We start from the raw sequence: 13608 nt of genomic DNA on the forward strand, positions 1-13608 counted from the left end.
CTGACTACACTCAACAGCCAATGGCACGGCACCTAGATGGACAAATAACCCTTCACACTTGATAGACAAATAACCCTTCACACTTGATAGACAAATAACCCTTCACACCAATAGACAATTTAGAGTGTTCAATAAACTTAACATGCATGTTTTTGAAAAATAGAAGGAAGCCAGAGTACCTGGAAAAAAACCTGCGCAGGCATACCCTGGCGTACCCCAGGGGTCAGTATTGTGTCCGATTATTTTTATGTGTTTTGTATGGTGAACCAAATTTTGAGCGACAAGCATGTAAAAAAAATAAATAAATCACAAAAACTAATTTCAGATACAATAAATAGTAGGGGGCGGTGTTTTGGTGATAATTGGAAACAGGACCACATGTCAAAGATTAGCAAAGAAATGATGTAACTGCATCGGTGTTATTTATGGAGTGTGAATACCTTCGTGGTCGAGAATGCCTCATTGGCTGCCATCAAAACCGCATTTATTAATCTCTCCACCATGACCGAATAAACTATCCCTTATGTCATGTCAGCGTTTCACGAAAAGAAAAGTGACATTTGACTTTATATGATTACTGTTTAATTCCCACCAGATTCAGCCGTTTTCCACTTTCTTTGACTATTACTTAAGAGTTTTTAGTGTCATTTGACCTTGACGAAGAAGAATGCGGGACTTATGATTTGTAGCCACGAGGGGGCTCACTTTGACTCGTGAACGTGACCGATCAGTTGCGATTGGGGCATAAATGGAGACTTGAGAAGCGACTCGGAGTGGAGTTATACATTCCGCGTGACATTCGAAAGTGTGTGAGGGGGTCGCAAGTACATCTATGCAAAATAAACGCATTAGTAAATGCATGTTGTGTGTAGTGATAGGAGAGGACGGGAATGAGGGAGTTCCAACAGAAACCATGCAAGTACGTGCTTCCGTGCATGTTAGATGTCGAGTCGTGCAAGCCGCTAACAAGGAGACGCCTTCGTTGCCATTATTGTTTTCACGCGTGATGGATGGAGGACGTATCGATACTTTACTTGATTCGAGTGTCACACAGGAATATTCATACATGCACACTCACGTCAAGAATAATTATACTTGTTCCTGATCAGCATTACCCAAAACATGTCTTTTTTCTGCTCTGTTTGTGGGGAAAAAGATTATCTGGAAAGACACATTTAATAACACAAATGAGAACACACACACACACACACACACGCACACACACACACACACAGGGGGAAAACCTGCTCAGTTCAATGTGTGGTCTTATATTAAATAAAAAAAAAAAGTTGAACAAATCACATGAGAATACACACTGGCGAAAAGCCTTTTGCTTGCTAAAATTCCAAATTAAGATATATTTCATCTAATTTATGAATGAATTCGTTATTCTCATTCCACAATTAATATGCTGGTGACTTTGACCCTCCTAGCTTAGCGTCGCCCGAGGCACGCGCAAGTTACACGACGCAGCGGGCGGATGTGGCGTGCGGCGCAATCGGTGCTCAAACACTTTAAATCTTGTCTCGCTCTAGTTTTGACAAACTAATTCTTCTCGAATTAGTACCGAGCGGACTAAAGCCTCGACGCAGCCTCGACATCATTCGTTGAACCTTCGTGTCCGGATAAACTCTTATCGGTGAACGTTAAAGCTTCACAGGCTAGCATAGTTTAGCTTAGCATGCTAGGCGCTGACAAAGGGACGCGTTTTGTTATCGTCGCATCGCTAAGCTAAGAAAGTGTGTGTGTTGTGATCATCGTGTGGGAAATGAGTGCAAAAAGTGTGGCAGAAGAAGACGAGGAGGAACTTTGGGGAACAAAAGAGGAGAACGAGCGACCACGTCAATGGCTACGAACGGACGCCGTTATCGATCAGCCTGCGGTTGCGCCACACGGAGCAGGTTTGTACACTTCTTACTTCTTATTTAAACATAATTCACGTGTTTATTTTGTGATTGGGACTCCAATCACTGTTTTTGGTTACTTGTGACTTGAATTGACAAAACCGATCAGAATCAGAATCGGAATCATCTTGATTTTGCCAAGTATGTCCAAAAAAGTAGTTGGAGCCACTCTAGTACGACAACAGTCAATTGACAGAGAATGCTTTTGAGATATTGAAAAAAATCACTGAGCAATAAAAGGTTGCTAGTAATCTGGTAATGTCTTTACATTTTTTTTTTTTTTTTTGGACAATTGTGCAAAAAAATGCAAAGTCCGCCATAGTCCCAAGATTCAGAGAAGGGAACAGCTTTTTTCATGACGTACATGTTTGCAGTATGACTCCATGCAGTGCTGTACACAAAAAGGTGTTTCAATTAGACTTTACACCGATTTTATCGGGCTTGATCGGTATCGGCCGATATTTAGCACTTTATGCTGATCTGCTTTAATTTCATAATTCGCCGATCCGATCAATGACGTCATTGATCGACTCGGCAAAAGACATTTACTCCGCGTCGCCATCGTGCACAGTATATTTGAATCCAAAAGCTAGTTTATTTTTAGCCTTGTCGCGTGTCTTTTGATGTAGTATTGGAAATATCTGACTGCCAATAAAGTTATTTAAACATTTTTAAAAAAGACATCGACGGTGTGAGACAGACAACACGTAATGCAGACTACAAGACAAATTTGCTCTTTCATGATTGCACTATGTCAGACTACTGCAATCAAATCTTGTATTCCGATACCACCGCATCCCGTTTTTTTACGATCACTGGGCTTTATTTTGTCAACTCAAATGCGAGTGGATACACTTGTTACCGTGGCGACGACAACAGGAGTGGATCGCGGCGATTACATTGTGAGGACAAAATGGGGGAAAACGTGTGTTGGTGGTACGATACGGCTCGCAAGCAGGCAACAAAAACGTTATGTAGCCTAGCAAGCTACTGCTAGCACTGACGGTTGTACGTAAACATGCCGCCGTTCTGTCGAATCATGCTCTAAAGTTTCGGTGTGGGTGAAGTCATTTAGCTTCCTGTCATCTAATAGAAGACCATTCATTTATTCGGTCTGTCACCATGCCTCACTGGCATAAATTGAGGAACAAAGATACATTATTTATTGTAAATCAAATTTTTTAACAGTGTTTCTCTACAAAGTCTTTAACCAGGGGAATAGAAATCCCACCTTTTTTGCTCAGGTGCCTTTAAAAAGAACATAAATGTGATTCTCAAACCTCTCCCAACAATAATACGCAACATCAAAGTCACGACATGAGACTTGACCGAGCATTGCTCGACTTTACCAAATAATGTGTTTGTCCTCTTGTGTGCCGTAGACATCCGTGAACACTCGTGTCATCCTGAGCAGCAAGAGCCAGAGCCCTCCCGCATAAAAGAGGAAGGGCAGGAGAGTGAAATCACCACGTTTCCATTGACTTTCATTAAGAGTGAAGACGATGATGAAGAAGAAGGTGATGGAGATTCTGGGGCATCACAATCAGACAGCCTCTTAGCGCCACTGTCAGATGGTGACGTCATAGCGTCACGCTCTTCTGACACGAATGATGATGAACACTCGAAAGGTGATTTGACATGTCATACTGACAACAAACACGTGAAATGTTCTCAGTGTGACAAAACTTTCCTCAACAAGTTGTTGTTGAAAAGACACTCAAGAACACACAGTGAAGAGAAACCCTTTTCCTGCTCGGTTTGTGGTAAAAGATTCTCGATGAGGGGACATTTAAGAATACACACAAGAACGCACACTGGAGAGAAACCTTTTACCTGCTCAATTTGTGGTAAAAGATTCACTCAGAAGGGACATTTAATAGCACACACAAGAACACATACTGGGGAAAACACGTTTGTCTGCTCAGTGTGTGGTCTGATATTAACTCAAAAGATTAGTTTGACAAATCACATGAGAACACACACTGGGGAAAAACCTTTTGCCTGCTCAGTATGTGGTCTTAAACTCACTCAAAGGATTCATTTAACAACTCACATGCGAATACACACTGTCGAGAAACCTTTTGCCTGTTCAGTTTGTGATAAAAGTTTCTCTGTAAAGGGAAGTTTAATAAGACATACAAGAACACACACTGGAGAGAAACCTTATGCTTGTCTAGTTTGTGGTAAAAGATTCTCGATAAAGGGGCATTTAATAACGCACACAAGAACACACACTGGAGAGAAACCTTTTGCCTGTTCAGTCTGCAGCTTTAGTTTCAGTGATAATTCAGCTTTGGTTCGACATTTGAGAACACACACTGGAGAGAAAGCGTTCAGTTGCAGTGCGTGTGATAAAAGATTCTCCTATAAGTATCAGATGAACAAACATGTGTGTGCTGGTGAGAACAGCAGCAATACATGAAGCTTTAAATTAATTGCAAATATTTTTGGGACTCTTCTTGGAAAGCTGTTATGTGATCCTAAATAAAACAATTGTTCAAACAGGGATAGTGTTCAGTATCTATTGTAGGAGCAGAAATGCGGAACAGTGGCGCCCAGTTACTCTCCAGTCCAAACCCGCGAAAGGTAAAAATCAGTGATGGAGGGACCAGACCATAAATGAAATATTTTCTTTTATTGTTGAAGCTTTAAAATAGCCCTCCCGTACACTTTCAACACATCTAGATGTATTAAAACATACTTTTTCAACACATTTTTAACTCACTGCCTGTCTGTCTAATTATTTGGGAGTTCTGACTAGGAACAACGAATGTAAATTCATGTCTGGTGTTGAAAATGTCAGCACACTTTGAAAATGTAGAAAAATCATACACGTTGTAGACATGATTTTTGGGATTTTTTATTTCTTTATATATATATATATATATATATATATATATATATATATATATATATATATATATATATGTCATTTGAATGACTGCATATAATTTTGTTTAAAATGTGTATTTGACGTTGTGAGTCGGTGGGGACAATACTTCGAAGACCTCCTCAATTCCACCGACACGCCTTCCCATGAGGGAGGAGAGTGTGGGTTCTCTGAGGCGGCCTCTCCTATCTCTGCAGTTGACATCACCGAGGTGGTTCAAAAGCTCCTCGGTGGCAAGGCCACAGGGGTGGATGAGATTCGCCCGGAGTTCCTCAAGGCTCTGGATGTTGTGGGCTGTCCTGGTTGACACGCCTCCGCAAAATTGCGTGGACATTGGGGACAGTGCCTCTGGATTGGCAGACTGGGGTGGTGGTCCCCCTTTTTAAGAAGGGGGACCGGAGGGTGTGTTCCAACTACAGGGGGATCACACTCCTCAGCCTCCCTGGTAAGGTCTATTCAGGGGTGCTGGAGAGGAGGGTCCATCGGGAAGTTGAATCTCAGATTCAGGAGGAGCAGTGTGGTTTTCATCCTGGCCGTGGAACACTGGACCAGGTCTTCACCCTTGGCAGGGTCCTCGAGGGTGCATGGGAGTTCGCCCAACCAGTCTACATGTGTTTTGTGGACTTTGAGAAGGCATTCGACCGTGTCCCTCGGGGGGTCCTGCGGCGGGGGGGGGTGTTTCAGGAGTATGGGGTACCGAGCCCCCTAATACGGGCTGTCCGGTCCCTGTATGACCGGAGTCAGAGTTTGGTCCGCATATCTGGCAGTAAGTCAGACTCGTTTCCGGTGAGGGTTGGACTCCGCCAAGGCTGCCCTTTGTCACCGATTCTGTTCATAACTTTTATGGACAGAATTTCAAGGCGCAGCCGAGGCGTAGAGGGGGTCCGGTTTGGTAGCCTCAGTATTGCATCTCTGCTTTTTGCAGATGATGTGGTTCTGTTGGCTTCATCAAGCCGTGACCTCCAACTCTCACTGGAGCAGTTCGCAGCTGAGTGTGAAGCGGCCGGGATGAGAATCAGCACCTCCAAATCTGAGAACATGGTCGTCAATCGGAAAAGGGTGGCGTGCCCTCTCCGTGTCGGGGATGAGATCCTGCCCCAAGTGGAGGAGTTCAAGTATATCGGGGTCTTGTTCACAAGTGAGGGAAGAATGGAACTGGAGATCGACAGGCGGATCGGTGCAGCGTCTGCAGTGATGCGGACTTTGTATCGATCCGTTGTGGTAAAGAAGGAGCTAAGCCGAAAGGCGAAGCTCTCAATTTACCGGTCGATTACGTTCCTCCCCTCACCTATGGTCACGAGCTGTGGGTCATGACCGAAAGAACAAGATCCCGGATACAAGCGGCCGAAATGAGTTTCCTCCGCAGGGTGTCCGGGCTTTCCCTTAGAGATAGGGTGAGAAGCTCGGTCATCCGGGAGGATCTCAGAGTAGAGCCGCTGCTCCTCCACACAAGAAGAGCCAGATGAGGTGGCTGGGGCATCTGATTCAGATGCCTCCCGGACGCCTCCCTGGTGAGGTGTTCCGGGCACGTCCCACCGGGAGGAGACCCCGGGGACGACCCAGCATACGTTGGAGAGACTACGTCCTTCGGCTGGCCTGGGAACGCCTCGGGATCCCCCCGGAAGAGCTGGATGAAGTGGCTGGGGAGAGGGAAGTCTGGGCGTCCCTGCTAAAGCTACTGCCCCCGTGACCCAACCTTGGATAAGAGGTAGAAAATTGATGGATGGATGGATGGATGGATGTGTATTTTCTAATTATAACAAATATACTGTATGTCAATACCAAAACAATTTAATGCTTGAGGTTCAGTCCCGTTCTGTCATCCTTGCACTGGCTCTCTCTTCTTTTGGGGATTCAGTTGTAAGAGCCCTCTTTACTTGGTGGATCTGATGTCATTTGGATCTGGTCTGCCGATCACCTTTTACTCACTGTCCCTCACGCAAGGTTAAAAACTAAAGGTAATGGAGCCTTGGGTTGCAACATTTTGTGACTCTTCAAAGGTGGAAACCTTCCATGGGAATTAAAAAGGAATTGATGGAGATAAACATGAGTAAACCAGGAATTTACTAAATATAAGCATGGCTCTTTATAGGAAACTTAAATGTAGTTTATATATGGGCATAATCCTGACTAAAACTAGATGTCATGCAAGTACAGTGCGGTAATTACAAGTTGTTTTGAGTTAAATGTGCGGTCATGTACACGCTTCGCTTTGCAAACTCGGGTGTCAGATCCTCCGGCAGAAAAAACTCAACTGGTCACAAAAGGTCACCGGGCCTTTTCAGCTCGAGCCCCTCAACTGTGGAACTCCCTGTCTAAAGCTATTATTATTATTATTATTATTATTATTGCATTGATGTCTGCTTATGACAAAACGAAACGTTTATTTATGAATGATACTTTCCAGCATCCAGTTAATTCCAATGACTAGCCTTGGAAAGTTTCCAATTTGGAACATTTACAAAATGCCTCCATTTCGATTCCCAATGAAAATTTAGTGGACACTTTCCGAAAATTCTCATCTTAAAAGCACTTAAAAATCATCTGTTAGGCAAGCATCCCAGTAAGACTGGATTGTTTTTGTTAAGTGCTGTATTGTGTTGTAGTCACCCCTCTGCTCATTGTGTTCATTCGTAGTAAACTATATATATTATACAGCATATCTGGAGAATGGTGAAGCGCCACAAGAAGCAGTGGGTGGGGCGTAATGGGTGACGTCACGTAAAAAAAAAAAAAAGAAAAAAAAAAAGGAAAATCGCCTCGCTCTTCAAAAATTCCTCCTGAATTAGCACTGAACGGATTAAAGCCTCGATGCCGCACGCCAACCACTATTTACCTGACCAAAACAACATTCATTACACCCGTCGTGTCCGGAGAAACTCGAATCGGTGCACGTTGAAGCTACTCAGGCTAGCTTAGTCCAACTAAACTGCTAACAGCTGCTCACGGACGAGAGACGCGTTTGTTCTCAACACATTGCTCAGCCAGAAATCCAGCGAGAGTGCAAAGTGTTGTGATTATCGTGTGGAAATGAGTGCAGAAGGCGTGAAAGAAGAAGACCGGGAGGGACTTTGGCGAACAAAAGAGGACCACGAACGACAACGTCGACACATGGACGCTGCTCGAGTTGTGTTACACAGAGCAGGTTGGCTCATTTCTTACATCTATATCTATATCTGTTATATATATATATATATATATATATATATATATATATATAGTCGAGGTGGATGGATGGACAGATAGATATACTTGGTATACTTGATATACTCACAAAATAATAAATGGTAGCTGCAAACAAATGTTATTGCCATCACTGTGTTCGTATTGAAATAGCATTTGACATGATCAAGCGTGTGTCTGTTTTCCCCGTTTTGTTTTCACCAAACCATGTGCGTTTGTCTTCTTATGTCCTGTAGACGTACGTGCATATCTTTGTCCTGAGCAGCAGGATCCAGAGCCACCTCACATTAAAGGCGAAGACAATCCCGAGCCACCTCACATTAAAGGCGAAGACGATCCCGAGCCACCTCACATGAAAGGCGAAGACGATCCCGAGCCACCTCACATGAAAGGCGAAGACGGACCCGAGCCACCTCACATGAAAGGCGAAGGCGGACCCGAGCCTTCTCACATGAAAGGTGAAGACGAACCCGAGCCACCGCACATTAAAGGTGAAGACGGACCCGAGCCACCTCACATTAAAGGCGAAGACGAACCCGAGCCGCCTCACATTAAAGGTGAAGACGGACCCGAGCCACCTCACATTAAAGACGAAGAGGAGACAGAGCCTCGCCACATAAAAGAGGAAGAGCAGGAGGCTGAAATCAGCAAGTTTCCATCAACAATTTGGAGTGAAGATGACGATGATGAAGGTGACAAAGGCCACTGTGAAGGATCGCAAGCAGACAGCCTCCGAGCTCCACTGTCAGATAGCGACGACATGACGTCACACTCTTCTGACGATGATGATGATGATGAACACTCTAAAGGTGATTTGCCATGTCACACCGACAACAAACACGTGAAATGTTCTCAGTGTGACAAAACGTTTGTCAACAAGTCAGTGTTAAAAACACATGCAATAACACACACGGGAGAGAAACCTTTTGCCTGCTCAGTTTGTGGTAAAAGATTCTCTGTCAAGGGAGGTTTAAGTCGGCACACAGAAACACACATTGGAGAAAAAACTTTTACCTGCTCAATTTGTGAGAAAAGATTCCTTCTGAAGGGACATTTAATAGCACACACAAGAACACATACTGGGGAAAACACTTTTGTCTGCTCAGTGTGTGGTCTGATATTAACTGAAAAGAATAGTTTAACAAATCACATGACAACACACACTGGGGAAAAACCTTTTGCATGTCCAGTGTGCGGTCTTAGACTCACTGAAAGGATTCATTTAGCAACTCACTTGAGAATACACACAGTCAAGAAAACGTTTGCCTGTTCAGTTTGCGATAAGAAATTCTCTGTCAAAGATAGTTTAACGAGGCACACAAGAACACACACTGGGGAGAAACGTTATGCTTGCTTAGTTTGCGGTAAAAGATTCTCCTTAAAGAGCAGTTTGACAACGCACACAAGAATACACACTGGAGAGAAACCTTTTGCCTGTACAGTCTGCAACCTTAGTTTCAGAGATAATTCGGCGTTGCTTCGACACTTGAGAACACACACTGGAGAGAAAGCGTTCAGTTGCAGTGCATGTGACAAACAATTCTCCTATAAGTATCAGATGAACAAACATGAGTGCGCTGGTGAGAAGAGCAGCAGTAAATGAAGCTTTAAAAAAATAATAATTTAAAAAATTGCAAAGGCATTTAAACTCTTCTTGGTAAACAGTTATGTGACCCTAAATAAAACAGTTGCAGTTCATTTTGCTCAGTTATGCTCCAGACCCACCCAATCCCAACATTTACATTTATTAAAACATCCTTTTTAACCACATTGTAAACTGTCTGCCTGTCTGTCTTAATTATTTGAGACTCCTGACAAGGAACCACTCATCTACATTCACGTTTGGTGTTCAAAATGTCATCACACTTTGAAAATGTAGAAATAAATGCTGGAAAAAAAATTATTTTTTTGTGAATGTTGATTAAATAGTGATAAAATGTTAATATGTGCGTATATGTCATTTTAATGACTGCTAATTATGCTATTCCAAGTGGCAGCTTATTAAAGCAAAACATGGCTTACATGGTACAGTGTTACCTTGACCTACAAGTGCCCCAATTTATGAGTTGTTTTTTTTTGGGAGTTACGTGCTGTCACGTGGTCGATTTTTGTACTTTGTGTTGCGAGGCAAACTTTTGGGTACGACCGAGCTTCACACATTCTGCAACTTGCATGAAGTGAAAAAAATAATATGGCGCCATTAGGATACTGTAATGCCCTCGCGTGTGGGCAAGGAGAGCTATGTATTTTGCACTGATTACTGCTCATGACAAAACTAAACATTTATGCTTGAATGATACTTATGAATTACCCTCAATTCTCAATTAATTTCCCTTAGAAGCTTTGGAAAGTTTTCAAATTGTAATATATATATGCCTCAAGTTAACTTACCATTAAAATTTTGTGGGAACTTTCCAGATATCTGCAACGTCTTGCACCCCAAATCCGGTATATGCGCAACCTACTTCCGCATTCTGCAAAACAGGTCGACGCACTTCTGCTCCACTCGGGTGAATGGCAACGCACCCGTCGGAACTTTAAACGTCTTTTTTTTTAAAACACATATATATTCGTCTATATTCACCTATATGTGTATATCAATAAATTATAATTATGTATTTAACTTTTGTCGACTCCCAGGACGCCAGCCACAAATAAAAAAAAAAAAAAAAAAGATGAAAACGGAAAGAAAGCGAGCTAGAGAACTGCGTCATCAGTACTCGCCGTCGCGTGATGACGTCATCCAGGCAAAGTCGAGCCGAATTTATTTGAAACAGTGCTGTCCTTTCCTATGTTCGAAAGGAAGTAACTTTCCCTCTCTCCTCGACTTGATGACGTATTCCCGAAACGATTGATTGAATGTAGATTTTATTTTCGAAGAGGTCCCAAGGAGCCCTCAAAAACCCACCAATGAGAAAAGCACATTGGAGCGCGTCAACCAATGGTAACACAGCTCATGAGGCAGTGGGCGGGACGAACTCCGAGGGCGTTCGGACCATAAAACTGTAAAGGCAGCAATTTATATTAATGAAATAATCCAGAGCCCCCCTTCTTTTCATTCTTTCTGTATATTGTGTTTGTAGTCAATAAAGTTTATTTATCAAATAAAAACAGCGGAGCGGGACTAGGCGTCGGCGTCATCGGTGACGTCATTAGCAACAACTCATACAACGCTCAAGTCGCGCTTCATGAAGTAATTCTTCCAGAATTGGTACTGAACGTGCTGAATCTTCGACTCAGTGCGTCCATCACGCATTTAATTGAGTTCTATGCGTTTCATTCAATCTTCGCGCCCTGGATAAATTCGTCTGGTGAACGTTGAAGCTTCTCGGGCTAGCTTAGCTTAGCTTCTACTAGCCTGCTAGCTGCTAACAAAAGAGACGCGTTTTGTTGCCAGCACATCCCTAAGCAGAGATCAAGTGTTAAGTGTCAAATTTTTGTCATCGCCGTGGGACAATGAGTGCAAAGAGCGCGAGGAAAGCAGACGAGAAGGAACTTGGTCGAACAAAAGAGGACCACGAAGGACGCGTGGACGCGGTTTCCAACAAGCCTCAGGATGAACCGCACAGAGCAGGTTTGGGCACTTCGTAATCTCACTTGTTTAGTAACTGTAACTCTTTTCTAGTAGGGTGGCAAGAGTTTCACCAAACCAGCCTCTTTTTAACTGAAGCCCTTCACTGACATTTTGCAGTATTCGTAGTTCTACAGCAGGTATTCATTTTCACTGAAATTAAATGTAGCGTCAGTGCGACCTCCAGTGGACATAATTAGCAACAACAGTTACTTTTTAGTGAAAAATTGCAGTTAGTTTTACATTTGGCAAAAAGCATCCCCATGTTATCGTACAACCTAGTACCAAGGATCTCATGTTTATGACTTAGTATCGTGTAATTATTAATTAATTATTTAAAAACGTTTCCTAAATTTTCAGTTTTTACTAAAGGAAACGGGCATTTGTACATAATACTATTGCAAGCAGTTTTTCCTTTTTTTTTTTGGACCCAAACTGAGAGCTAATTTAGAGCAACAAAAAAAATAAATAAATAAATTATACCAGCAATCTGCAGTCTTAGTCAAACCTTCGTACAGTAACTGTACTACTCTAATTGCTATGTATCTTTACTTCCTTATTCATATTTATAACAATTTTCACTGGGATTCTTGACCCTCGTAATTATGCGTGTTCCTGAGAAACACTGCCAGAAACAGGTATCATCAGTACTACAAAGCATGAACGTCACAATGTGAGATTTGATCTGTCCTAAGCGTGACTAAACCATGTTGTTTGTCTTCTTGCGTCCTGCAGACGTCAGTGAAGAATGTCTTCATCCTGAGCGCCAGGAGCTTGACCGCCCCAACATTAAAAAGCAAGAGCGGGAGGCCGTTATCACCAAATTTCCATTGACTGCCAAGGTGAAGAGTCACGATGACGGCAAAGAAGATGATGCAAACCAATGTGAAGAGTCACAAGCAGACAGCCTCTTCGCGCCGCTATCAGATAGTGACGACATAATGTCACACTCTCCTGACACTGAGGATGAGGAGGGTGATGATGACGAACACTCTAAAAGTGATATGAAATCGCGCACCGACAACAAACACGTGAAATGTTCTCAGTGTGACAAAACGTTTTTCAACAAGTCATCGTTGAAAAGACACACAAGAACACACACTGGGGAGAAACCTTTTCCCTGCTCAATTTGTGGTAAAACATTCTCGATAAAGGAACATTTAAGAACACACACAAGAACACACACCGGTGAAAAACCTTTTGCGTGTTCATTATGTAGTCTTAGATTTGCTCAAAAGGTTACTTTAACAAGTCACATGAGAACACACACCGGGGAGAAACCTTTTGCCTGTTCAATGTGTGGTCAAAGATTCTCTGGAAAGAGACATTTAATAGCACACACAAGAAGACACACTGGGGAGAAACCGTTTGTCTGCTCGGTTTGTGGTAAAGGATTTTCTGTAAATGGACATTTAAGATCACACACAAGAACACACACTGGGGAAAAACCTTTTGCATGTGCAATATGTGGCCAGAGATTCACTCAAAAGATTAGTTTGACAAATCACACAAGAACACACACTGGAGAGAAACCTTATGTCTGCTCATTTTGTGGGAAAGCATTCTCGACAAAGGGACATTTAAGAACACACGAAAGAACACACACTGGAGAGAAACCTTTTGTCTGTTTACTTTGTGGTAAAGCATTCTCTACAAACGGACATTTAAGAATTCACACCAGAACACACACCGGAGAAAAACCTTTTGACTGTTCAGTCTGCACCTTAAGTTTCCGTGATCATTCAGGGTTGGCTAAACACATGAGATCACACAATGAGTAAAAAAAAACATTTAAGATGCACACACAGAAGAATACACACCGTCGAGGGACTGTTTGAAGTAACTCGATAAACTTTGACCTGCTAGCAAGCTTGTCAAGTTGTTGGTTGTTGTAAACTGTAAAAGTGTACGTGTTCCTGAATAAAACTTGACTTGATATTCTAACTTGACATTCTCTCACTCGCTTCGCTATATCACACACTTTGTCTCGCATGCTCACACACACACACACACATACACCTCATCAAATTAATCAAGAACTATTTTGGGAATCGTTGGGC

The 13608-nt window shown here is 42.7% G+C and overlaps 2 protein-coding genes across 2 annotated transcripts; both read left to right on the plus strand.

Moving 5' to 3' along the window:
- Positions 1-1432: 1432 nt before the first annotated feature.
- On the plus strand, positions 1433-9880 carry LOC133473231 (zinc finger protein 436-like). Its single transcript, XM_061764804.1, has 4 exons — positions 1433-1901; positions 3287-3532; positions 7835-7939; positions 8214-9880. Exons 1-4 carry the CDS (start codon positions 1769-1771, stop codon positions 9578-9580), a joined length of 1851 nt encoding a protein of 616 aa, XP_061620788.1. The 5' UTR covers positions 1433-1768; the 3' UTR covers positions 9581-9880.
- A 1207-nt stretch (positions 9881-11087) lies between these two features.
- On the plus strand, positions 11088-13492 carry LOC133473249 (gastrula zinc finger protein XlCGF17.1-like). The gene is made up of 2 exons (XM_061764832.1): positions 11088-11551; positions 12284-13492. Exons 1-2 carry the CDS (start codon positions 11434-11436, stop codon positions 13327-13329), a joined length of 1164 nt encoding a protein of 387 aa, XP_061620816.1. The 5' UTR covers positions 11088-11433; the 3' UTR covers positions 13330-13492.
- Positions 13493-13608: the final 116 nt, after the last annotated feature.

The sequence above is a fragment of the Phyllopteryx taeniolatus genome, unplaced genomic scaffold (assembly GCF_024500385.1).
Source record: "Phyllopteryx taeniolatus isolate TA_2022b unplaced genomic scaffold, UOR_Ptae_1.2 contig_24, whole genome shotgun sequence".
NCBI classification, from domain to species: domain Eukaryota; kingdom Metazoa; phylum Chordata; class Actinopteri; order Syngnathiformes; family Syngnathidae; genus Phyllopteryx; species Phyllopteryx taeniolatus.

Coding starts and splice junctions, on each gene's coding strand:
- LOC133473231 (XM_061764804.1), top strand. CDS start 1,769: ATGAGTGCAAAAAGTGTGGCAGAAGAAGACGAGGAGGAACTTTGGGGA. Junction 1,902..3,286: donor GGTTGCGCCACACGGAGCAG/GTTTGTACACTT, acceptor TGTGTGCCGTAG/ACATCCGTGAACACTCGTGT. Junction 7,940..8,213: donor AGTTGTGTTACACAGAGCAG/GTTGGCTCATTT, acceptor TATGTCCTGTAG/ACGTACGTGCATATCTTTGT.
- LOC133473249 (XM_061764832.1), top strand. CDS start 11,434: ATGAGTGCAAAGAGCGCGAGGAAAGCAGACGAGAAGGAACTTGGTCGA. Junction 11,552..12,283: donor GGATGAACCGCACAGAGCAG/GTTTGGGCACTT, acceptor TGCGTCCTGCAG/ACGTCAGTGAAGAATGTCTT.